The 22,617-nt window shown below is 51.4% G+C and overlaps 3 protein-coding genes across 6 annotated transcripts in view; 1 reads left to right on the forward strand and 2 right to left on the reverse strand.

Moving 5' to 3' along the window:
- The window catches only part of Hps4 (HPS4 biogenesis of lysosomal organelles complex 3 subunit 2), a 38,687-nt gene extending 38,457 nt beyond the window's left edge, over positions 1-230 (reverse strand). For all 3 annotated transcript variants that reach the window (XR_012911624.1, XM_075983619.1, XM_075983607.1), the window contains exon 1: positions 122-230. The gene's annotated coding sequence lies outside the window, so the exon portion shown is untranslated. The remainder of the gene's footprint in view (positions 1-121) is intronic.
- Positions 228-5,992, forward strand: Srrd (SRR1 domain containing). Its single transcript, XM_075983634.1, has 7 exons — positions 228-412; positions 2,294-2,334; positions 3,324-3,547; positions 3,621-3,719; positions 4,940-5,094; positions 5,442-5,487; positions 5,786-5,992. Exons 1-7 carry the CDS (start codon positions 249-251, stop codon positions 5,990-5,992), a joined length of 936 nt encoding a protein of 311 aa, XP_075839749.1. The 5' UTR covers positions 228-248.
- Tfip11 (tuftelin interacting protein 11) lies at positions 5,409-18,678 on the reverse strand. 2 transcript variants are annotated; one of them, XM_075983588.1, is made up of 14 exons: positions 18,322-18,678; positions 16,668-16,888; positions 16,170-16,387; positions 14,624-14,777; positions 14,209-14,365; positions 12,585-12,712; positions 11,769-11,921; positions 10,373-10,900; positions 10,192-10,298; positions 9,448-9,616; positions 8,785-9,028; positions 8,287-8,429; positions 7,808-7,973; positions 5,438-6,545 (listed from the first exon to the last, which is right to left on the reverse strand). In XM_075983588.1, exons 3-14 carry the CDS (start codon positions 16,376-16,378, stop codon positions 6,190-6,192), a joined length of 2,514 nt encoding a protein of 837 aa, XP_075839703.1. In that variant the 5' UTR covers positions 16,379-16,387; positions 16,668-16,888; positions 18,322-18,678; the 3' UTR covers positions 5,438-6,189. The 2 variants fall into 2 exon arrangements, with proteins under 2 accessions (XP_075839711.1, XP_075839703.1); XM_075983596.1 differs by lacking the exon at positions 16,668-16,888 and having other exon boundaries at positions 5,409-6,545.
- Positions 18,679-22,617: the final 3,939 nt, after the last annotated feature.

Below are 22,617 nucleotides of genomic sequence, written 5' to 3' on the forward strand. Positions count from 1 at the left end.
TCGTGGGAGCCGGGAAGAGGCGGCCCGAACGCTCGGGTCTCACGCCCGCCCACCCACCCGCCCGCCGGGAGCCCGGGCTCCGATCGGCCTGCGCGACAGCACCCCAGCACCCAATACCTACACTCAGCAGCCCCACGATCACGCGCGGTCCCACCTCCCGCCTCTAGAGGCTCGGCGATGACGTACGAGTGTGACGCGACGCCATTGGCACGGCAGCCGCTCTGGCGCGCAATGGTGACGTCAGTGGCATGGCGGCTACCGTGGCGGCTCCGGAGCCCTGGAGGGCCGTGGCTCCGCGGAAGAAGCGCTCAGTGGGGAGGCGGCCGCGGCGGGACGAGGGACTTGTGCGTGGGCCTCAAACCGAGCAGGAGCCGGACGGCGAGGCTGTGCTGCGCCGCCTGCGGGAGGCCAAGTGAGTGCAGCGCGTTGAGGCCACTCCAACCGAAAGTGGGTGTGCCAACCTGCAGGGGAATGCTGAGCTCCCGCCCGATTGCACTGTAGCAGCTATCGGTGAAGCTGCCATTCCCGTTACTGCAGTTACGACAGCTTGGCTTTCTGTGCCTCTGTTTGCCGTTTTTGAGACTGAGGTGGAAACATTACGTAGGGTTGCTCAGAGCATTAGGTGATGTATTGACCATAAAGTACTTCCTGGTACCTGGTAAGCTCCGGGGCCCGAATTTCGTGTTATACCCTATATTGATTGTTTTCTTTAATTGGTTTTTGGTTTTATATATTTGATGTTGAGTCGGGCATATGTCATGGTGAATATGTGGAGCTTAGGGGACCATTCCTCTCACTGCATGGGTTAGGATGATCAAACTCAGGTTGTCAGGCTTGGTGGCAAGGGCTTTCACCTTGTGAGCCACCTTCCCAGGTTTGGTTTTGCGTTTTGTGAGACAGGATCTCAATTTATAGCTTAGGCTAACCCAGCAGGCCTGGAACTGGAGGAGATTCTGCCTCTGTCTCTCCTAATGCTGCAGTTACAGGTGTGGACCACACCCCACATTGATTAATGCTATTGTAAATCGAGGTTGCAACATGAACACAGTTGTCAACATTGTTATCAATGGTTTACTGAGCAGCAGCTGTGTGCACAGACTATCGCATCCTACACACTTCACAGCTCCATTAGGATCTTGGACACTCAAAGAGACATTCAAAGATAATTGTTGCAGGCCCAGGCCTTGGTGAATCAAACCCCATGCTTCCACCTCTCCTTTGCTCTGTATTTTCCTCCACAACCATCTCCCTACATCTTGGACCCTGCCTCATTACAGGACACATAGACAGTGCCCGCCATACACAGGTTACTCTGTGTTCTTGCCTTTTCTGGTTGTGATCTTACAGAGCTAAGTTACAGATTTGGGTAGCATTTCAGATGGGTAGGAATACTATGACGAGCGTGCTACGTTAGACTCAAAAAACAGTGGTGACCCAGAAGTTATCTCGGAACAGAAATTACTGGCTGTGGCTGAGGGGGCAAATAGAAGCAAGCAGGAAATCTCCAGTCTCTGAAGATCAGGGAGATGAAGGGGCCTAGGGCCTGAAAAATGCTCAAGGCCCTCACCAGATAGTCAGTGTTTCCTCAGCTTCTTCAGAATCTCCCAGAGCTCCCCGCTTCTCCCAGCACCCCTACTGGGGTGTGATTATCACTCCTGATTCCTGAGCATAGAGACTCAGACCCAGGACTACCTATATTTTCAAAGTGCTTTAATGTATTAGGTTCTTCTTTCCCTTGTGAGGAACATAGGTCATAGGAGCAGGTGGGCTCCTTCCTCTTGTGTCCCCTAAACACTGTCTCAGAGTGTTCTCGTTCACTGTTGATTGCTTTGCCCTAGGCGGTATAAAGCAGTTGACTTGAATAAAGACCCAACCCTTGGACTTTCTCTTCGACTTTCCCTTTAGGATTATTTATCATGGGAAAGCTGTTTCTTGAGTGCCTGCTGGGTAGCTCACTTCGTCCCCCCTGCTAGTTACAGTCTTGAGAGAAGGAAACTGAGTTTTCAGAAAGGCTGTATTCAGTGACTTCCCGGTATCTATTGAGCTGCATCTCTGCCAGGCCAAAGATGCAGAACAGACCCAGACCATCCCTGGGAAACCAGGACCAGGGCCTCTGCATGAAGGTCCTTTTTTTTTTTTTTAATCTCAGCAGTCTGCATCCAGGCCATGGGCACGTCACTCAGTAAGGGCTAGCTCTGCATTAGATAGTCCTACATCCTCCATGTATCTGGCTCATGGTCAGGGCTAGGGTGGCCTGAAAGAGACAGGAGATGACCATCCCCTTTCTTCTCAGGGAGGATCTTCAAATCTCTGATTTCTGCAGTTCAGCACTGGGTGAGTACATCTGGCATGGGTGGTGGCATGGGAGTGGAAGGAGGGCAGAGGACATTCTTCCTTGAAGGGTGTTTTGCTCCACGGCCTTGCTTTAGCACGGTGGTGGCATGGGAGTGGAAGGAGGGCAGAGAACATTCTTCCTTGAAGGGTGTTTTGCTCCACGGCCTTGCTTTAGCACTTAGCTAAATCTGAAGGGGAGATGGTAGTGTATGTATCCTGCCGTTTATAAATCCTGTAGTTATGAGAATTAAATAAGGTGATAATTGCTTGGCTGTCACACCAAAGGCAATAAATGTCATAATCAGGATGGCTAAATTTTCTTTTTATCCTGCTTTTTCCTTGACATTACAGGGCAGACTTTCCCCCTTGCAGTTATGTCTTAATACAGTGTGTGCCAGCATGATTCTTAGTGAAGGACGGACCGTCTTTACACTTTGTATCAGAAGCTCCCATTTTAATCACTCAGTGCATCTCATCTGAAGGCTGCATTCCCCAGAGTTGGATTGTTAAATATAAGGCAGCATCAAGCCACCATCGAAGAGTGTTTCAGGGTTCTCTTCCCAGCAAGGACATAGACAGTTTCGTGTACAGCCTTATGTCACCTGGGGAACCTGTGCAGAGATAGATTTGCCACCTTGGTGATCAAAAGCAGCTTGCTCAGTGCCGGGACAAAAAGCGTCTTTTGTTTTTGATGGTAACCTAAATGGAGGGCCAGGAGGTGGTGGAGACAGTGGTTTTGAACCTAGCCACTCAATTCCTTCTTTAGAGGCCATCTGCATCCTGCACACTGCTTTCTGACACTCAGCACAGACGTCTGAGTCACATGGTTTTAGATGTAAACCTTTTACATATAAAGCTCTTAGTTTTGGAACAGTTGAGTTCAGGATCCCACCTCCAGTGGCCTGGACATAGGTCTCAGGCAGCTTTGCTCTGAGTGTTGAGGCCTGTTGTCCCATGCTATGACCACATTTGGGGAAATGATCTTTCAGAAACCATCACCCAGTGTCTTAGAAAACAGCTGGAGCAACTGCAGGGCCTAACAGAAGCCCTTGGAAGACTGAAGCTCAGCTCCTCACCTGGTGGGTCGGGAGAGCCTCCAGTCACGAGCCCCTTCCCTGTGACGTGTGTGTGCTATGGCCTCGGGAACTTTGCCTCCTGCGCCACTGCCCGGAGTCAGCTTGCTTTCATGCTTCTCTTCCTGGAGAAGTGCCAGGTGAGCTTTGTCGTCTCCTGCCCCTGGCATGGTGGTGGTGTGCCTGAACTAAAGCAGCCCTCTTCCCATCCAGATCCCCAGAGGCCACTGCTGGGTCTATGACCCTCTGTTCAGCCGCACTGAAGTTTCAGTGCTCACTGCCCTCGGTGTGACTGTCCTCAGTGAGAATGAGGTAGGTGCTCTCTTCCATCCCACCCACCTCTGCCACTGGACAGGCTTTCTGGGACTCCGTACCTCACCTGGCCTTCCTAGAGCCTGTGGAGGAAGCCCAGTAGTGAAAACTTGAATCAGTACCATGAACTAATGTGTTAGGTTTGCAAAACCCCTAAGTCCTCAGCTGTTCAGAGCACTGACTGCTCTTAAGATTCCCAACACCTGCTGGGCAGTGGTGGCTCACGCCTTTAATCCCAGCACTCGGAAGGCAGAGGCAAGTGGATCTCTGTGAGTTCGAGACCAGCCTGGTCTACAAGAGCTAGTTCCAGGACAGGATCCAAAGCTACAGAGAAACCCTGCCTCAAAAAACAAAAAAACAACAACAAAAGAGAAAGGAAGGAAGGAAGGAAGGAAGGAAGGAAGGAAGGAAGGAAGGAAGGAAGGAAGGAAGGAAGGAAGAGGAGGGGAAGGAAAGAAAGAAAAACACCGGTATAGAGGCTCACAACCATTGTAACTTTAATTCCAGGGGACTTGACGCCCTTCTGGCCCTTGCAGGCACCAGGCACACTCATGGTGCACAGACATGTGAAGAGAACAATAAAACATGTAAAAAAAAATTGGAAAACAAACCGCAACAACAAAAACACAAGAGGGTGGAACCTTGTAGGTCCTGTTGGGGTTGTATGTGAGTTCTGGGGATCTGGCATGGGTTGGATGACAAGTACCTTTACTCTGCCAGGAGGGGCTTTGATGGGGTCTCTGGAGCCCAGGACGGCCTCCTCAGCCTGCTGCTTGAGCAGTGAGATCCTACAACACTTCAGACCAGCCTTTGAGTGCTGGCTTTGTACGGAGAAGAGCAAATGAGTGAGGTCTGAGGCACCTATAACCTGCAGGGACCAAGTCCAGCAGCAGGGTTGGCTTGTGCACTGAGAGCCACAACGGCTGTGCCCAAGACCACAAGCAGCTCCTGTGGAGGCAACCACAGGAAACCAACATGCTCGTGCCTGACCAAAGGGAAGCTGCAGGGGGAGGAGCGGAGAGGGAGGAATGGCCAGACAGTTGACAGAAGAGGTGACTGTGGCCCCACTGTGATGAGGATCTGCGGTGATACATAGAAGACTCTGGAATGTAGGACATGGGGGCAGTTATCACATGGGTTCCTGTCCTGTACAGCCACCCATAGAAGAGGTAGGGTTTGCACTTAGCTCCTTAGCACCCATTCTGCTACCGCTTCCACAGGAAGGCAAGCGCAGTGTCCGAGGCCAGCCCACTGTTTTCTACATGCCACACTGTGGCACAGCTCTGTACAACAATGTGCTATGGAGCAACTGGTCCACAAATGCCCTTTCCAGGGTGCTCATCGTCGGCAACAGTTTCCGAGGCCTCAAGGAAAGGTGAGATCCCACTGCCGGCAGAAGGGCTTCCCCAGGAGGAACTGAGTGACGGGTTTAAAGCAGATGTCAAACCCTGGGTCCAACTTAAAGCACTTAAGGAATCTGCAAAGAATTGCCAATTCTGGGGACAGTGTGTTTGAGCAACCACGCTTTCCAAGTATGAAGACCACACTCTTGATGTTTTACAGTGCCTGTCCATGCTGTCCTCTTCCCTGTAACTGCTTATTGGGCATCTCATTCCACACCCCTCAACCCTTTCTGAACTCATCTCGTTTTTCTACCCTTTACAACTTGAAAGAACCATCCATATACTTCCTAATTGTGTATATATATTTTTTTATTTCTAGGTTGTTGACAAGGATTCTGCAGAAAAATTATCCCTACATCGCAAAGGTGTCTGAAAGAGTAGTTGGGTAGGGGGTGGGAGTGCAAAACCACACTACCATTGATGCTTCTGAGCACACAAAGCATGATGTACTGGCAGGGGCTCTCCCCTAGAACAAGTCAGAACCCAACCCCTTTCATTCTTAGAGTGGGTCCAGCATTTCCAAGGCCTTTGGGATTAAAAAGCATTGAAATATAAATCCCCATTTCTTAGTTTTCCAAAAGACAATGGGGTGGCTAGGTGAAGGAAAAGTATGCCAGGAGGGCAGGGTCATGCCTAATGCCTGTGTCTGGACCTTCCACTCAGATTCTGAAAAGCCTAGAAGAGATCCCACTGCCACAGACTCCACGGTACATGGACACCTTTAACGACACCTCTGTTCACTGGTTCCCTCTGCTGAAGCTGGAGGGACTGCCCAGGGACCTTTGGGCATCTCGGGAAGAGCCTGATTACCAGGACTGTGAGGACCTAGAGATCATCAGAAAACAGACAGACTCAGCTCAGCCAGTGTAGCAGGGCAGCTCTCTCCTGCCACCTGCGCCAGGAGCCATGGTGCAGACCATCCTTCTCTGCCAAGCCAGGAATACAGCCCGGGCTGGCGGCATCACATCACATCCTGCCCTGGTGCTGGTTTCCCAAATAGAGACATCATTTGTAAAGCTGGTTTAAAGTGCTGTTTATCCGCGCCTGCCAGGTGTGGGCCCTGGTGTCTACTTGGCCATGTCTATGAGGCTCTGCAGGGAGGTGGGCACCCAAGTCTTCTCGCCCTGCACAAACACCACACCGCGGTCAATGTAGATGACGATGCGGCCAAAGGTGTAGAGCTGCTTGCCCTCGTGCCGCTTGCCGATGACAGGCATGAACACGATGTTGTGCTCCTCCGCCTTGGTCTCAATGAGGTCCTTAAAGTTCATGGGCACAGAGCTGGCAGCCACACCAATGCCCCTCTGAGCCATGTTCTCAGCCTCACGGCGCTCCTGCATGGCCTCGTACTGGAAGTCCTTCCTGCGCTCTGTGTGGGTGAGGTAGGCGATGTTCTCTCGTGCACCTGGCTGCATGTAGGCACCTTGAAAGAAGGGAGGACAGTGAGAGGTTACCCCTGGTATGCAGAACCCAACATTGCATCAGGATGACACAGTATATCCTCTGCTTTTAGAACCCAGGCATTAACATGATCACTGAATGCTTGGGGAGAGACAGCATCACAAAACTGGTCCAGAAATTATAGCTAATACCAGAAGCGAACTTGTTAGTATCAGATGAGATGCTAACTCAGACTCAGAGATGGCCCCCTAAAATCCTGGAGTCAGATCCACTCCTGTCAGCCTCTGTCACATATAGTATGGCCTATATACTGCTTCTACTTTCCCCTTGCCCACAGAGGCCCCTGCCCTCAAAGAATGGAAATCGAGGGTTGGAGAGACAGCTCATTGGCTAGGAGTATGCATTATGCTCATAGAGAACCCAGTTTGATTCCCAGCACCCACTTCCGATGGCCAAAACTACTAACTCCAGATCAATGGGATCTGATACCCTCTCTGGCCTCCCCTGGCACTGACTCATGTATATAACAACCCCCTCCAGACACATTCATCAACACAAAAACTTAATTTTTTTTTTTAAAAGGAAACTATATTTAGGGAGCCAGAGTGTGGCTACTTGAAGAATTACCCAAATTGTAAGTTGTAAGAGGTACAGGGGAAACATTCTGGGAACATGGTCTGGGTGGATGAGGTAGAGTTAAAGGAGACAGCAACGCCCATTCCAGCTGCCACCCCGGAGCCACATGCTTCCCCCCGCCCCCCCAAGCACTGGGCCTCACCAGGATCTGAAACCCAGCTAGGAGAGGTCCAGGCCCGTGTTAATGTATAAAGCTAAGTGGCAAATACCCTTGCTTCTGTTGTGAACCCCTTCAGTCTACTTACAGCTCAGCAGTGTGACCTGTGCAACACTGCAGCCCCGGGCCCCCAAAAGCAATGATACACAAGGACCCAGCTGCCAAGTACCACAGACCTGAGTTCAGCTCTCTTGTAGCCCATAAAGTAGGGCCCAATAGTGTCAAGCACAGAACATCGTTCAAAGGGGAGCAACTACCAAGTGCTGTCTGTGCAGAGCACTGTGGGAAGGCTGCCTGGAGTCAGACCCACTCCTGCCAGCCTCTGTCACAGGACAACACAGTGGGAACTCTAAGTAGCTGATACTCTAAGACACTGGACACTGTCGAGGGGATGAAGTGCTGCTTAGGGAGGCCTCACAGAAGACCACAACAGGGAATCAATGTCATGCTTAGAAACCAGGGTCAGGATATCCCCAATGTCCCCTACTTACCCACATTGGAGGACACGGCCCTGTTCATGATGTCAAGTGCTTCGTTGAACTTGTCCTTGACAGAGGGGTGTGCCAGCACCTGGTCTGAGAACATGGATTTCCAGCCCAGGTACCACTTGGTGATCTCCTCATAATTGGGGCTGTTACTGAGCCAGGAGCACAGCACCTGCCAAAGGACACAGGACACTGAGCCGGTGGCCACAGCAGTGAGAGCAGAGTGTCCCCAGGGGCCATTTGCTGTATTCAGTGCTGCTTCTCCCAGCAGCCCCCACTATAGGGCTCATGGAACTACAACATCTAGCAGTTACTAGTAGAATTGAAGCCAGCCTGTGGCCTACATGTGCCAAGCCTTAATTTCCACATCTCCAGATATGTTCTGTGAGGACATGAGGTGAGGCAATATGCCTAGACAGCAATGGGCACTGAGGACCCTGGGGCTCTTACCACCCAACCCTGCCACCCTGGACCACACAGTGCACCTGAAGCCACTTGGGGAAGAAATGCTTCTCCAGCAGCCCCACCAGGCTGGAGACTGAAATCATCCCTTCCCAGTCCATCACCCAGTAGAAGGCGTCCATATGCTGCTGGTGGGGATTGATGACGAGCTCACCCAGGCACATGCCTGCAAGAGAGATGGTCCCTGGCTCAGCTTTCGCAGTGGCAAAGCCATGAACACACACAGTGCTATCCAGCAAAGCCTTCAGTCTCGGGTCTGCTCCTCCCTTCCACCCTGGGATTTGCAAGCATTTAAGAGGCCAGTGGCTTTCTGGTCTTGGCAAACAAACCAGCATTATCAGGAAAATCACAAGGCCCAGAGAGCACAGAGTCACCTCACCACTGCAGACCTTGGTCACAGTGGAGAGACAGCAGAAGGCCCTGGTTCCACTCCCCTTCCATCTCTGCCCTAAGCAGTCCAACACCTTTTGTGCTGGACACTGAGTAAACCACACTTGGCCCACATATCCCTGTGTCCTTACCCAACTTGGGCACTATGTTCCTGAGCATGAAGGCCTCCCAGGACCCAGGAGTGAGGACCTCTTTCCAGGGCTGCAGGATGAGCTTGGCTGAGGCATCGCTGGGGTGCCACTTCTGCAGCGCGCTGGACAGCTTGCTGCGGACAGGGGAGTAGAGAGGCTCCAGGCGGGCCTGCATGAGGGGCAGCCACGGGTGGATCCACGAATGGATGGGAACAGTGTCTGTCAAAGGGTTCCAGTTGTCCACCTGCAGGATGAATGGAGAAGGATGAGCCAGCCGTGCAGTCATGGACAGTTCATGACACACAGTGTGTCCTTAGGAAAGAAGCATGCATCCTGACCACAGTCCACAGTCCTTGATGTGTGTGTGGAGGGCAAGATCCACCATGGAGGTAAACGGCAGGCACAGAAGCTGCTAGGAGGCATTTGTACTCTAGGTCCCTCCAGAAGAAAAACACTCATACCACCAACTCAAACCTCAGCATGTCTCAAGGTTCGCCAAAGGTACAGGGGAAATGAATTCTCTTTTGAGGGAGGCAGGAAGGGAGTACTCCGGAAAAGGCTAGAATTAATACTGTAGGACACTCAAGTGTTAACAGAGCCCTTCCGTCCCTGGAGTCTGGTGGCATAGGCTGTAAGAGATGCTGTGTGAGAGCACTGTCCTACCTCCTTCTGCAGCTTGGGGAAGATGAGCTGGTCCAGGATATTGTCCAGGATCCACACAGGGATGATGGGTGCCCAGCTGTCCAGGAAGTCCACCATTGGGTCACAGTTCCTAGGCTGCCACTGGGCAACAACATTCCGAACAAAAGGCATCCAAACCTCCCACATGAGCCTGTGAGAACCAAGGGCAGCTGGTCAGCCACAGTGTAGGCTTCAAAGTGCTCAAAGTGTGCTACCCCAAAGACTCCCACAAGAAACTTCAGGCCAGTCCCTACAAGGGCTCCCATGATGTCCTGGCTCTGGGCCTTGGGCTCCTCAGTGGTGCCATGCGGGCTAATGGTGTCGGCACACAGTTATAAGGTGCTTTCCCACCAAGAGCTCTGTTCACCGCACCTCACACTCAGGAGTCAACAGTTTGAATGTCCCCTCCTGAGATAGCTCCGCCCTCTCCACGCCTGCCTCATTCTTGGTTCTCACTACTGCCCTGCACTGTGTTCATTCATCTGCCACCCGCCTTTCCAGACTGTGGGTGAAAGTATCTCATGGTCCCCCCAGGGTCAGCCCCGCTCCTAGGAACTCAGGATATGCAATAGACTTGCGAGCAAGCAGGCCTTCCACCCCAGAGCAGTGCCATTATCGAGCAGAGTCAACAGGAGTCAAAATGGCTACCATCCAGCCTTTAGCAGAATTCCTGCTCCTCGGGGAGGCAAGGGGATGCAGTGGGGTTGTGGGTGGGGCCCCTGGCACCTGTGGAAGGCGTCTGAAGACAGGTCCTGGCTGCTGTGAGACAGAAGCTGATCATTCTCCAGGAGGCTCTTCCACTTGGAGATGATCTGGGTTCCATAGCTGCCATCCTGCAGAGCACCGACATCAGCCTTCCCACCTCAGTAAATGCCCCTGACCAAGTTGCAGGCTGCCCCGAGCTCACCTCGAGGGGGTGCCAGTCCTTGAAGTATTCCTTCACAAGCGGGTAGACGATGGCCACAGCAAGGTCTGCACGGTCTGCCAGGCGATACTCCTCATAGTACTTGTCCTGCAGCATCTCAAAGATGCGGGCACACTCATCTAGCGTGAGGGGGTCGGTGCCATGAGGCTGCATGCGGCGCTCACACTCCTCTACCAGGGCCAGCACTTTGCTGAGGTTGGAGATGACACGCTCCTCATGTGCTAGGACCTCCGCGGTCTTCTCAAGCTCATGCGACAGGCTGACCACCATGTCCCGCTCATACTGCAGCTGACGGTCACTCTGGATGATCTCCTGCTCTGTACGCTCAATGAGCAGCTGCAGGTTGTGCTCCAGTTCAGGAAGTGCAAAGCCCGGCACCTTGGCTTCCTTGCCAGCTGTGGGAGGCAGCTGCGCCAGCAACGGCAGCCCTTCATCGGGGACGCTGTGCTTGTGGCTGATCTGGCTGTAACTGTAGTACACCTTCTGCTCCCGGCCTGTCATGTCGATAACCTTGGAAAGAGTGGCAGGTTGGCATCTGTAAGCCTCCACTGAGCAGGGGAGACAGGATGCTGGCCAAGTGTCAAGAGCCCTTGCTCATGTACACAGCTGCCTACCACAGGCCTGAGCTCTCACACCCACACCACCTCAGCTGCCACCAGTGCTGTCTAGCGACTTGGAGAGTGACAGCAATACGAGTCCATCATAGAAGGGGAGGCCTTTCCCCCATCGCAGCTGCCCCAAACCTCTCACTTCATTCAGAACCACAACAAGCCTGATGCCTGTGGCCAGTCAGAAGTCCTTACAGGAGAGGTCTTTCTCCTGACTCCCAGCCAATCAGCACACCTTCCCTACCTGCTTGCTGCACTCTCAGGAGCCCTCTCCTGGGTCTCAAACAGAGCAAAGTTTACCTACAAATGTATCTACAGAGAACCAAAAACAAACCAAAGGAAGCAGCAGGCTGGGCAGAGGCTCAGGTTTAGGAGCTATGTTCACTATAATGGTCTGAATGGAGAGGTAGCTGTTTTGCAGGGCATGGGGTGGAAGGCAAGGCCTGATGTGCTCTGTGCTTGCGGAGTATTTCCTGCTAGAAGCGTTACTGATTCCCTGGGCAAGAGCTCCACACAGACAGGAGCACTGTGTGCTTGTCTTGGCCACTGTTGTGCCATGAAGGGCCAAAAAACAGAACGGAATGGAGAGGCAGCCATGCACTAGAATCCCAGCATCAGGTGTGAGGAGGACTGGGCATCTGAGGCGAGCCTGGGCTAAGAGTTCTAGGTCAGCCTGGATTACATGTTGAGATTCTGTTATAGAAAGGAAAAGGACCCCCACCCCACACACACACCATGATGGACAGGGAACCAATGTGAAGCCCTCATACCTTGACCTGAGACAGCTCTTTCTGAGGTGCTGTGAGCTTCTTACTGATCCTGCCCTTGGCCTTCAGCTCCTCCACAGTCTTGTAAGAGTACTTCGGCTTCTTCTTGCTCCCGCTGGGGTCTTTCCTCCACTGACTCAGCTCCTTCTGAAACTCCTGAGGCAGAGGGATGCAAAGAATGACAACAGGAGGGGCCTCTTCCACAGCAGCCAGGACCAAGGCCCTTAGCATGCCTGGAGCCACCAAGTGCCACTTCCCAACACCCTTGTGGAGTAGAGGCAGTGAGATGACAAAGCAGGTGCCCGGAGGGCAGGCAAAGCTCTGCTGGTCCTCACTGACTCAGGCAGAACTTAGAAACAGACAAAGGATTAGGGAGCACGGGGACCACCTGGCAGAGCTCCACAGAAAAGGTGAGCAGAGGCCATGCGCGAGGCCCCAGCCACCCTACAGTCAGTTCCGTGACTACCGTTTATTCTTCAAGCTACTTTAAACTGCATTCCTTTCAAGTATCTGGACTTGCAGCAGCTGTTCAGGAATCATGGTGTCCAGTCTCACACAGAGCCATCTCGAGGCTGAGCGAAACCTACTCTACAGTGAGACCACCACACAGCTGCACAGCTGCACGCCAGTTTCCACCCTGTCCCGCCTCACAGCTGCCTGCCTCACACACACATAAGCCTACGGCAGCATGATGCTATTGGCTGCACACTGAGCCCCCAGCTGGGTGTGGTGATACCCAAAGGCCATCAGAGTGCACAGCCCATAACAGCTGACTGGAGTGGCCCAGCCGAGTCACCCACACAGCTGCCCTCCCATTACCTCTTCAGCCTCCTCTTCTGAGTCGGCCACAGGGAAGTCCTGCAGAGACTGAGTGGTCCTCTCCGAGCCGTAGGCCCCCACGGCTCCTTTGCCTTTTCTCTGTTTGGCTTCAATGGGGTTGATGATACCTGAGCAAGAATAGGTGAGAGACAGAAAGACTTTTCAGATCTCGGCAACCTATGGGAAGACAGCACTAAGAGCAGGCTTCCTGCCACTCCCCCACAGAAACCACGACTCAGGGCAGGACGGCGGCATCTGTCCCTGTGCTCAGGACAGTGTCCATGATCACTGGAACTTGCAGAGTGGGATCACATGCAAACCTGGAAACTGTAGATGAGTAGGAAAAGACCACTACCGAGGATTCAGCCCTACACACTGCCCACTGCCAGCATTCAGAAGCCTCTGTGGCCAGTAGCTCAGGACACTGACTGGCTAAAGGGCAGCTGTGGGCTGGAAGGGGCTCACACTGCCCTGCAATTAACTTTTTTTTTCCCCTTTTGGTTTTTCAAGACAGGGTTTCTCTGATAAACAGCCCTGCCTGGCTGTCTTGGAACTAGCTCACGTAGACCAGGCTGACCTTGAAATCAAAGATATCCATCTGTCTCTACCTCCTGAGTGCTGGGATTAAAGGCGTACACCACCAGTGCCCAGCTACCTGCAATTAACTTTTATAACATGGCTAAGCCCTGGAAATAAGCAATACGGCATTTTCATGAGGATTCCTGCCCCTCTCCATGTTTTTCTTCTACTTCCCCATTCAGCACTGCTGAAACCTCACTGATGCTCTGCTAGTCTCTCTTCAGTACATGCTCAGCACTCCCTGAGATGAGTGTGGCCCTGCCTGGGAATTACACTGGACCCAGTTCCTGCTCCTCATGGCTCTGGCTGAAGGTGATGAACTGTGTGTGCCAGGGGCTGTTTCTCAATGAGGATGGTATGGGGACCAACACAGGTTCTGATGAGCCTGCGGGAGACACAGCCTCAGTTGGTGAAGGCTGCCATGCTGCTCACTGACCTACCTGACACCCAGATGTTGACTGAGAACAAAAACCCAGAAGCAGGGATTGTAGAGCTGAGCCTTCAGAGCTCAGGCAGGCTCACTTACATGACCACCTGGTAGCCCGCCAGGAGCTGAGGACACTGCTGCAGAAGACCTTGCACAGCCCCAGAGAGAGCTCAGGCGGGCTCACATACACGACTACCTGGCAGGCCGCCAGGAGCTGAGAACACTGCTGTAGAAGACCTCACACAGCCCCAGAGGCAGCCATGAAGCAGCCCAACTCCTACCAAGCAAAACCTAGAGTTCTCGGTGAAACTGTCTGACTTTAAAATACTAGCAGTTATTTGCAGCTAGTTTAGATCCTAACACTCCCCTTCCCACTTCAGCAATTGAACCGGGGTTCTGAGAAAGTCAGGAAGCTGGGGGGCACAAGTGGCCCGCACTGCCAAACCCAGCTGCAGAGTCAGCCGCTATTTTATTTGGCTCTGAGTTTAAGCATCCTGCCCAGGACCTGATCCGCCAAGATCACCCCATACTTGAAAGGCTTCCTCAAGGGGAGAGGCAGAGGAGGTGAGCCCACCCTGTACCTCCCCTCACCACACTCAGCTTGGGTCACAGCCTCACCTTGTGCGTTCTTTCCCAGGCCCCGTCCAGGGACATAGCCCATCTTCTGCAGCAGCTTCTGCCCGATCCCCTTCGTGTGTCTCTCCCAGCTGCCAAAGTCCATGAAGGACTTGGTTCCTCCAGCAAAGCCTTTCTGGCTGGGCTTAAAATTGCCACCCTGCAAAGAAGGCCAGAGGAGCATGGGTGAGAGAGAAACACAGAACAATACAAGGAAGTTCACGCCAACGAGAGAGCAGCCTGCAGCCACAGCGCATTATGGAAGTGCTGTGAGTGGACCAAAATCACATCAGGGACAGACCAGGAAAGAGAATCAGGACCCGAGGGGGGCGGCATACACATGGTGCTCGCTGGGCTCCCTGCCAAGGAAGCCTCTGTAGTGGTGACCACTTAGAGAATACCCTGCCTAAAAACCTACCGTTTTTAACTTCTTTGGTCCTAAATCCTTTGGAAAATCCTCCTGCTTCGCAGGCTTCTCGTCATCATCAGAGTCGTCAGAGTCCCCTTCCTCAGCTGCCCCTTTCTTGAGCCCCGCACTGATGAAGTTGACGGGTGCAGAATAGTCTCGGGCCCTGCAGACAGACACAAATCCCCCACATCTGTTGAGAACACCTCTGCAGCACCCTGTCCTAGAAACTGTTCACAAGAGAACTCGTTAGGGAGAGAGGCCCTCATGGGGCCCACTTTAAAGCATAATACATTTATTCTGCTCAAACACCAAAAGGGACTCAAAACTGTCTGCCAGCAACCTCATGTTTAACATATTAAAAAGCATTATGTCTGTGTGGTTATGCACGCGACTGTGTGGGTGCCCAAGGAGCCTAAAGCATAGCTCCCCTAAAGCTGGAATTATAGGCAGTTGTGAGCTGAAAGGCAGGGGGCCAAACTCAAGTATTCAAGAGCAGTATTTGATCTTAATTGCTGGTTCATCTTCCAGCCCATATTTAACATTTATGGGGTCTGTTCAATTCCAATCTGTTGCTGAAGACTTGTCATTGTCAACTGAGTTGATTATAAATTCAAAATATGATGTACTATCTTACTTCCCTTTGACACTTTTAAAAATGTTGGGGCCACATGTGCCTCAGCAAGCATGTGAAGGTCAGGGCAACTTTGTGGAGTGGTTCTCCCTCTTCATCTACGCAGGACCTGGTAAACTGAACTTGGCCTGCCAGGCTTGTATGGCAGTGGCAAACACCTTTACTTGCTGAGCAGCCCACTGGGCCCCTTACAACTGAGGACTACTTCTGGAGAGCAGTGAGCACTCACCCAGCACGCAGGCGGCCCTCGGCCCTGCTCCCAGCAGAACACACATGCAGCACTTGTTTTAGAAACCATATCAAGGGTTAAAAAAAATCAAACAGGACCAAAAAAATTCAGATAGATAAAAATCCGAGCTGAGTAGTGGTGGCGTACACCATTAATCCCTATACTCGGGAAGTAGAGAAAGCCAGCCTGATCTACAGAACAAGTTCCAGGACAGCCAAGGCTACATAAAGAAACCCTGTTGGGGTGAGGGTGAGTCTAAGTAAAATTAATAGGAAATTCTGAATTTAATCAGATGTGGGGACACATGAACTTTTCTTTTCTTTTGAGACACTGTCTTACTAAGTAGCCCAGGCTGTACTACCTCACTTCCCCTGTGGACCCAATCTCTTTCCACCTTCGCTTCAGCATTCTCCAGCATGAACCTTCCCTAACCTCCCTATCCTTTAGGACCTGTAAGAATGCTCCTTGACCAGAGCCCGATTCCAAAGCTGCCAGGCCTGTGGTTGGTCAGCATGCCTCTATCCATAAACAGCTGTACTTCCATCACACAGCAATTGCTGAAGAGGAACACGCCACCCCAGCTCAACAACACAGCAAGATGCTGTAGCTACAGGACTCAATACGGCCAGGAGAAGACACATTTGGGGTGCCTACCCATCCTCTAGAGCCAGGGCACGCAGCCCAGCAGACTGTACCGTTTTCCTCCAAAGCTAGGCCTCTCCTCGTCCGAGTCACGTTCAGCCCACACCCCATAGGTGGCCTCCTCCTTGGTCTGCCAGTGACGCTGCCGGTTGGGATTGAACTCATTCTGGAGATCCCAATCTGTGATCTCAAAGTTCTCACGCTCGTCATCATCATCGTCCAGGTGGCCTTCCCCATCCCGGTACAGGTGGGACAGTGACATGACTGGTCACTAGAGGAGAGAGGACAGACAATAAGAGCACCGTAAAACGGGAAGCCAGCAGAAGATCCCCAGGAATCTCTATTCCTGTTTCCTCCAGAGGAAAGTCCCTTAGTCTCACACTACTGCTCGATAAAGTAGCCATTAAACACAGGACAAAGTTACCAGCTCTGCAACAAGTGAAATCGGTCCCAGCAGTCCGCACGGGTCCAACAACCCATGCTGCCTTGGCCTTGTCAGAGTCAGACATCACACACCAGTGCCACAGGAAGTAACAGCCCTACGTTGTTACCTCAGAAACTGGGTGGCCACCTCGGCCTTTTCAGGTCTCCAGGAAAGAGATTTCTAACAGAATCGGGTTCTCGTGGAAACTTCAAGACGTTTTCTGAGATACTGTTTCATGAGACTGAATGCCCAGCGCAACACTCAGGTTTTCTCTCCCAGGGCTGAGCAGCTTCTGAGGCACTGTAAGGCTGCAGTCTTTATGAATGGCACTTCACAGCTGCACCTAGACTGTGGGATAAACAGACTGTGCTACCCACGAATCTAACTGGATCGGTGGCTATGGTCTGTTTCAGAAGGTGTTTGTAAGGGCTGATTAAGGGGGCACGGTAGAAAGGACTCCCCCTCCCCGAGCACTCGGGAGGCAGAGGCAGGTTTATCTCTTTAGATTCAAAGCCAGCTTGGTCTACACAGGGAGTCCTAGGCCGGCCAGGACTACACAGTGAGACCGAATTTTAAATAGCAACAAAAGCTGAGCTCCCAATAGGGAGGCCAGCCTGGTCTACAAGAGCTGGTTCTAGGACAGGCTCCAAAGTTACAGAGAAACACTGTCTCAAAAAAAATAAATAAATAAAAACGCATCCTCACCAGGCTTGGTGGCTACACAGAGAAACTCTGTCAGAAATGAAAGGTTGTAACTATATGTAGCTGTCAGTTGACATAAATGCTACAGGGGCATGATTTGCCTGTTTCAATATTTAATTAAGCTTGCAAAAATATCGAACCCTCTGTCTAGAATGAGGTCATATGGGGGTGGGAAAAGTGTTTGGTGAAGCATAAAGGGGAATTAATGGTCGCTTTTATAATGATAACAATGTATTTCTTACAAGTCAAAATAGGAGCCCAAGCCGGGCGGTGGTGGCTCACGCCTTTAATCCCAGCACTCGGGAGGCAGAGGCAGGCGGATCCCTGTGAGTTCGAGGCCAACCTGGTCTACAAGAGCTAGTTCCAGGACAGGAACCAAAAGCTACAGAGAAACCCTGTCTCGAAAATAAAAAAAAAAAAAAAAAAGGAGCCCAAAATAAAGCTGTTTAAAAAAAAAGAAATGAAAGGAAGGAGAGGGGAACAGAGGGAGAGAGGGAGGGAGGATGGATTGTGAAAATCAGAAACACTTAAAGCCGAGTTCAAACCCCACGTCTACCAGAGCCTCTGTGCGTGGTTAGCACATGCGTGGATATCACAAACAAAACTCCAGCACGGTACACTGCACATTGACTTCCTCACTGCGTGACGCCACTGGGTTCAGCTGCACCACTGACTGACAGTGGTCTTCCGAACAGCGAGATCTGGGCTTCCTCAAGCAGGATGGAACTGCTTAGCAGTTACAAATGTCTCCCCGCTCTTCCTCACTATGCGCCAGTTAACTCAACAGGTTCCAAACTCAGCTACGAGTGCACATTGAATGCAAAGTTCTCAAAGGAGGCCCTAGACCCACGGGATTACAAAACCGTCGTCTCCCTAAGACAGAGACCGTAAAAAGCCCACAGCGGTCAGGAGACGCTCAGAACACGAGCGCCCTGGGGCTGGCTTTTCAGTGGGACGCTGGCAGGTCCCAGGACCGCCGCGGGCAGGGCTGGAGACCGAGGCGCGGGGAAGTGATGGAGCCGCCGCAGCGGAGGCTCAGCCCGCGCTCCCGGCACGCCATCCCGACCCCGTCCGCTCACCTCGTTCAGCGATTGCGGTCCACCGGCGGAAAACCTCTGAGGATTCCTCCAGCCGAAACCCGGATGTAGCCCGGCCGGCGCGCCGGAATGACGTCACCCAGCGGTGGAAATGATGCGTTGTTGCCCCGGCAGCGACTTTGCACCAGGAGGGGGCGGGTCTGCGTAACGGAAAGACTAGTAAATCCCGTCCGTGCTGCTTCCGGTTCCCACCGGAACTGGGGCCGTATAGAAATCGGGGCCAAGGGTACGCCTTTGTCTGGTCTAGTCTATCCCAGGCTACGATGCAATGATTCCAAGAAAATCGCTGCGGACGAGAACCGCCGGGTCCAGACTATCTGAACCAATGTCACGGGGACCCTGAAAAATTAAAATGTCCTCAGGACTCCTTGTCGCCAAAAGGAAAGTCGAAGGGCCTAACCCCAGAATATCTGGCCTCCCGGGAGAGATTTCCCCTTGACGATCCTCTCCTCGCAGACTAATCGGCCTGCATGCTTCCTGGCTTTTGTCTCCTCTTTTCTATAAAGCTATAAACAGGAAAGGCAGTGGAACCGAAGAACTTAGCTCCAGGCAGTTCTGGCCAGGCTGTAAATAAATCCGTTTTCCTTTGCCAGCCCCTGTGCCTGTTTTCTTCTGAGATATAATGATACTAAGACAGCAGATTTATTGACCTAGGTCCCTCGTTCTTGGCTCTTTTAGGACAAGCCAGCGTGGGGCCACGACAGTTTAAGGAATGAATGGGCGGAAGGAGTGCCCAAGCCATCTCTCCAGGAAGCAGTTTTATTATTTTCCTCTCTGCTCTAGTTATTTCTCTGTTGCTGTGATGAACAACTAGGGACAAGACAGGGTGGGGTTTTTTGTTTGGTTGGTTTTTCTTCCCCCCCCCCCCCCCAACACAAGGTTTCTCAGTAGCTATGGAACCAGTCCTGGAACTCGCTCTATAGACCAGGCTGCCCCTCAACTCACAGAGATCAATCCGCCTACTTCTGCCTTACAAGTGCTGGGGTTAACAGCATGCACCACCACTGCCCGGCTTGGTTTGATTTACACTGTATAGCCGGACTGCCCTGGAACTCGCTCTGTAGACCAGGCTGACCTCAAACTCAGAAATCAGCTTGCCTGTGCACAGGATTAAAGGCCTATGCCACCAACGCCAGGCAAAAAGGAGCATATTTCATTTTAACTTTTCTAGGTTGTCGTCTTTGCCATCTCAAGTTAAAGAAAGGTTAGTTTTCTCTTACAAAGAGTTAGAAGACCGTCCGTGTCCTGGTGGAATTTTTGGGTTTTTCTTTGTTTTTGTTTTTTTGAGCTAAAAGTCCATGTCCTGGTGGATTTTTTGGTCGGGTTTTTTTGTTTGTTTGGCTGGGTTTTTTTTGGATGGTTGGTTTTATTTTTGTTTTTCCTTGCCATCTTGACACACACAAGAGTTATCAGGGATGGCCTATAGGCAAGTCTGTGGGACCATTTACTTGACTAATGATTGATGTTGGAGGGCCCAGCCCATTGTGGGTGGTGCCACCCCTGCTCTGGTGGTCTTGGGTGAGCATGGAGAGCAAGCCGATAAGCAGTGTTCCTCCATGGCTTCTGCTTCAGTACTTGCTTTAAATTTCCATCTTGTTTTTCCTTAGTGAACTAACTTAACCTGTAAACTAAATCAACCTTTTCCTCCTCAAGTTGCTTTCAGTCACGGTCTTACAATACAGTGATAAAACCTAACTAGAACACACAGGAAAAACATATTAGTGAAGCTACTGGGGAGTCTGTCAGAGCCGCCATGGTAACTGGTAAAGTCAGGGTCCCTTCTTGGGATTTTAGTCACATTCATGAAAGAATTTAAGGACAGATACAAATGCAAGCTAGAGGACAGTCCTTCCAGGGCAGGCAAGCTGTAGCTCTCCCAGCTGCCCGAGGAGAATGGAGAGAAGAAGGAAAGGCATGATGCCATTAGAGACACCAGCATGGAGGCCAGCCACATGGCAGGGAGGGGGCATTAGAAGATAAGTCTGGCCAGGCGGTGGTGGCGCCCACCTGTCATCCCAGCACTCGGGAGGCAGAGTCAGGCGGATCTCTGTGAGTCTGAGGCCAGCCTGGTCTACAAGAGCTAGTTCCAGGACAGCTAGGACTGTTACACAGAGAAACCCTGTCTGGGGGCAGGGGGAGGTCTGGATGCCCAAAGTACAAATTTAAAGAAAAAACCCAGGGAAGGCAAGCTAGAAATCTAGAAACTACCACGGCAAGGAGCCTGGAGAAGGGGAAAGCCGTGTCATAAGATAAACTGGCTCGAGGTCAATCACGTGGTGGGGGTGGGGGAGGCCTTTGGAGAATGAGCAAGTAATCACAGTGCGTGGATATTAAGTCTACTTACACTGGGGAAGAATATGCCCACATGTGACAAAGTGAAAGGAGCCCAGCCAGGCAGGCAAGCATACCCGAGCTACGAGTTCATTTCTCTTCTGATGAGGATGGTGTCTGTGTGGCACCCGTTGTAGGGCCTCAACCTCAACTTGGCATGATTGACTACTTCACAATCCTTGCAAAGGGGAAGCTGTGATAGTCAAGTTTCAGAAAGGCCTGGCTCTGGGGCTGGGCATATCCTACAAGAGTCTCACATAGTGTGTGTGTGTGTGCGCGCGCGCGCGCGTGTATGCATGTGTGTTATACAATACTGGCCTTTAGGCAAGCTATCTTTAATAAACCAAAACAGAAACCTTCTCACACTTAGGTTCTGACCAAACCCCAAACTAAAAAGACAAAAGAAAACTGTGCTGGGCACGATTACACAGCTCTTTCATTTCAGCACTGGAGAAACACAGGTGATTGGATCTCAGCAAGAACTGGCCTAGATAGCAAGTTCCAGGATATCCAGGGCTAAATAATGAGATCTTGTCTCCAAAAAATTAAGAGAAATGAAAGAAGAAAAGAAACAAAAAGAAAAAGGAAGAGTTATATTTTTCTGAGTCAGAACTCAGAAAGACCCAAATGAACCTGAGTGGGAATTTACATTATTTTAAGATGAGCCTTCATGAGGGTCACCTTAAGCAGGTCCTTGACCTGCCCCAGTGGGTTAACCCGTAAGGGAGTGGGGGAGACAAAAGCATCACTTCACTTAGTGTTCTCAACCTGTGAGTCACGACCTCTCTGGGAAACCTCTATCTCCAAAAATATTTACATTATGATTCATAACAGTAGTAAAATTAGTTATGTAGTAGCAGTGAAAATAATTTTATGGTTGTGGGTCACCACAACATGAGAAACTGTATGAAAGGATAAGAAATGTTGAGGGACACTAACCTAGAGGCAGATTCCATCCTTTTCGTAACAAGTTCTTCGTTGAGGGAAATCAGGACGGGATTTCCAGAAACCACGGAGGAATGCTGCTTGCTGGACAGTCCCCTGGCCCATTCACAGACTTACTCACGTTTAGCTAGCTTTGTTATACAACCCAGGGCCTACCTTGGTGATGCCCACAGTGGTCTGGGTCCTCCTGCTTCGAGTAACCATCCAGACCATCCCAAATAGACACGCCCACAGGCCAAGCTGATCTGGACAATTCATCACAGCTTTCCTTGCAGGTGACGGTGTCAAGCTGACAACTAGAGCTAACAAGAGCATTCCAAACTGGCTGGGAAATAAATCCATTCATTCATCCACTGGTCCTAGTAAAAGAATGCATAGGAGCTGCACCCAAATAGTATAACAAACAGGATGAGTGGAAGGTTAGCAGGGGCATGAAGAGGGACACTGAAACAGATTGCCGGGAAGTGAGGAGCTCATTAGAAAAGCAATTAACGCCATGGACAGACAGACAGGCATAGTGGAGCCTCCAAGGAGAGTTCAGAGCCCTAGAACCAAAGACAGACTACAGCAAGGACTTCTTACAGAGACTCTGAGACCGTGAGGAAGAAGTGGGGGGTTCTGTTTTTATACTTTTCTGAGGAAGGGAAGTTTCACAGATATGAGCCTGGATGTCCTCACGTCCCAAAACTCGTTTTTTTTTTCTGAGAAATGATTGGAGACAGGGATGAATATAAGCCCCTGGAATCTAGACCAATAGCCTAACTCCACATGGAAACCTCTCCACCCCAAAGACTGACATGTCCTTCATCAAGATTACACAGTTTAAGGCCAGACAGTAGTGGCACACACCTTAAATTCTAGCACTCTGGATGCAGAGGTAGATGTAGTAATAGGGAGCGGCGGCGGGGCTGCGTCCCCAAACACCCCAGCCGCCTGCCCTGCCCGGCTAGCTTATGCCCCAAATAATTACACGGACACTGTATTCTTTTAAACACTGCTCTG

This window comes from Microtus pennsylvanicus, chromosome 1 (genome assembly GCF_037038515.1).
Source record: "Microtus pennsylvanicus isolate mMicPen1 chromosome 1, mMicPen1.hap1, whole genome shotgun sequence".
Lineage (NCBI taxonomy): Eukaryota > Metazoa > Chordata > Mammalia > Rodentia > Cricetidae > Microtus > Microtus pennsylvanicus.

What these genes read in the sequence shown, in the direction of transcription:
- Srrd (XM_075983634.1), top strand. Translation starts at nt 249, where the DNA reads ATGGCGGCTACCGTGGCGGCTCCGGAGCCCTGGAGGGCCGTGGCTCCG. An exon ending in CGCCGCCTGCGGGAGGCCAA is followed by an intron (nt 413 to 2,293) that starts GTGAGTGCAGCG and finishes CTTTCTTCTCAG; the next exon opens with GGAGGATCTTCAAATCTCTG. An exon ending in ATTATCCCTACATCGCAAAG is followed by an intron (nt 5,488 to 5,785) that starts GTGTCTGAAAGA and finishes CCTTCCACTCAG; the next exon opens with ATTCTGAAAAGCCTAGAAGA.
- Tfip11 (XM_075983596.1), bottom strand. Translation starts at nt 16,378, where the DNA reads ATGTCACTGTCCCACCTGTACCGGGATGGGGAAGGCCACCTGGACGAT. An exon ending in AAGAGCTGTCTCAGGTCAAG is followed by an intron (nt 10,901 to 11,768) that starts GTATGAGGGCTT and finishes ACTCTTTCCAAG; the next exon opens with GTTATCGACATGACAGGCCG. An exon ending in GAACATAGTGCCCAAGTTGG is followed by an intron (nt 8,430 to 8,784) that starts GTAAGGACACAG and finishes TCTCTCTTGCAG; the next exon opens with GCATGTGCCTGGGTGAGCTC.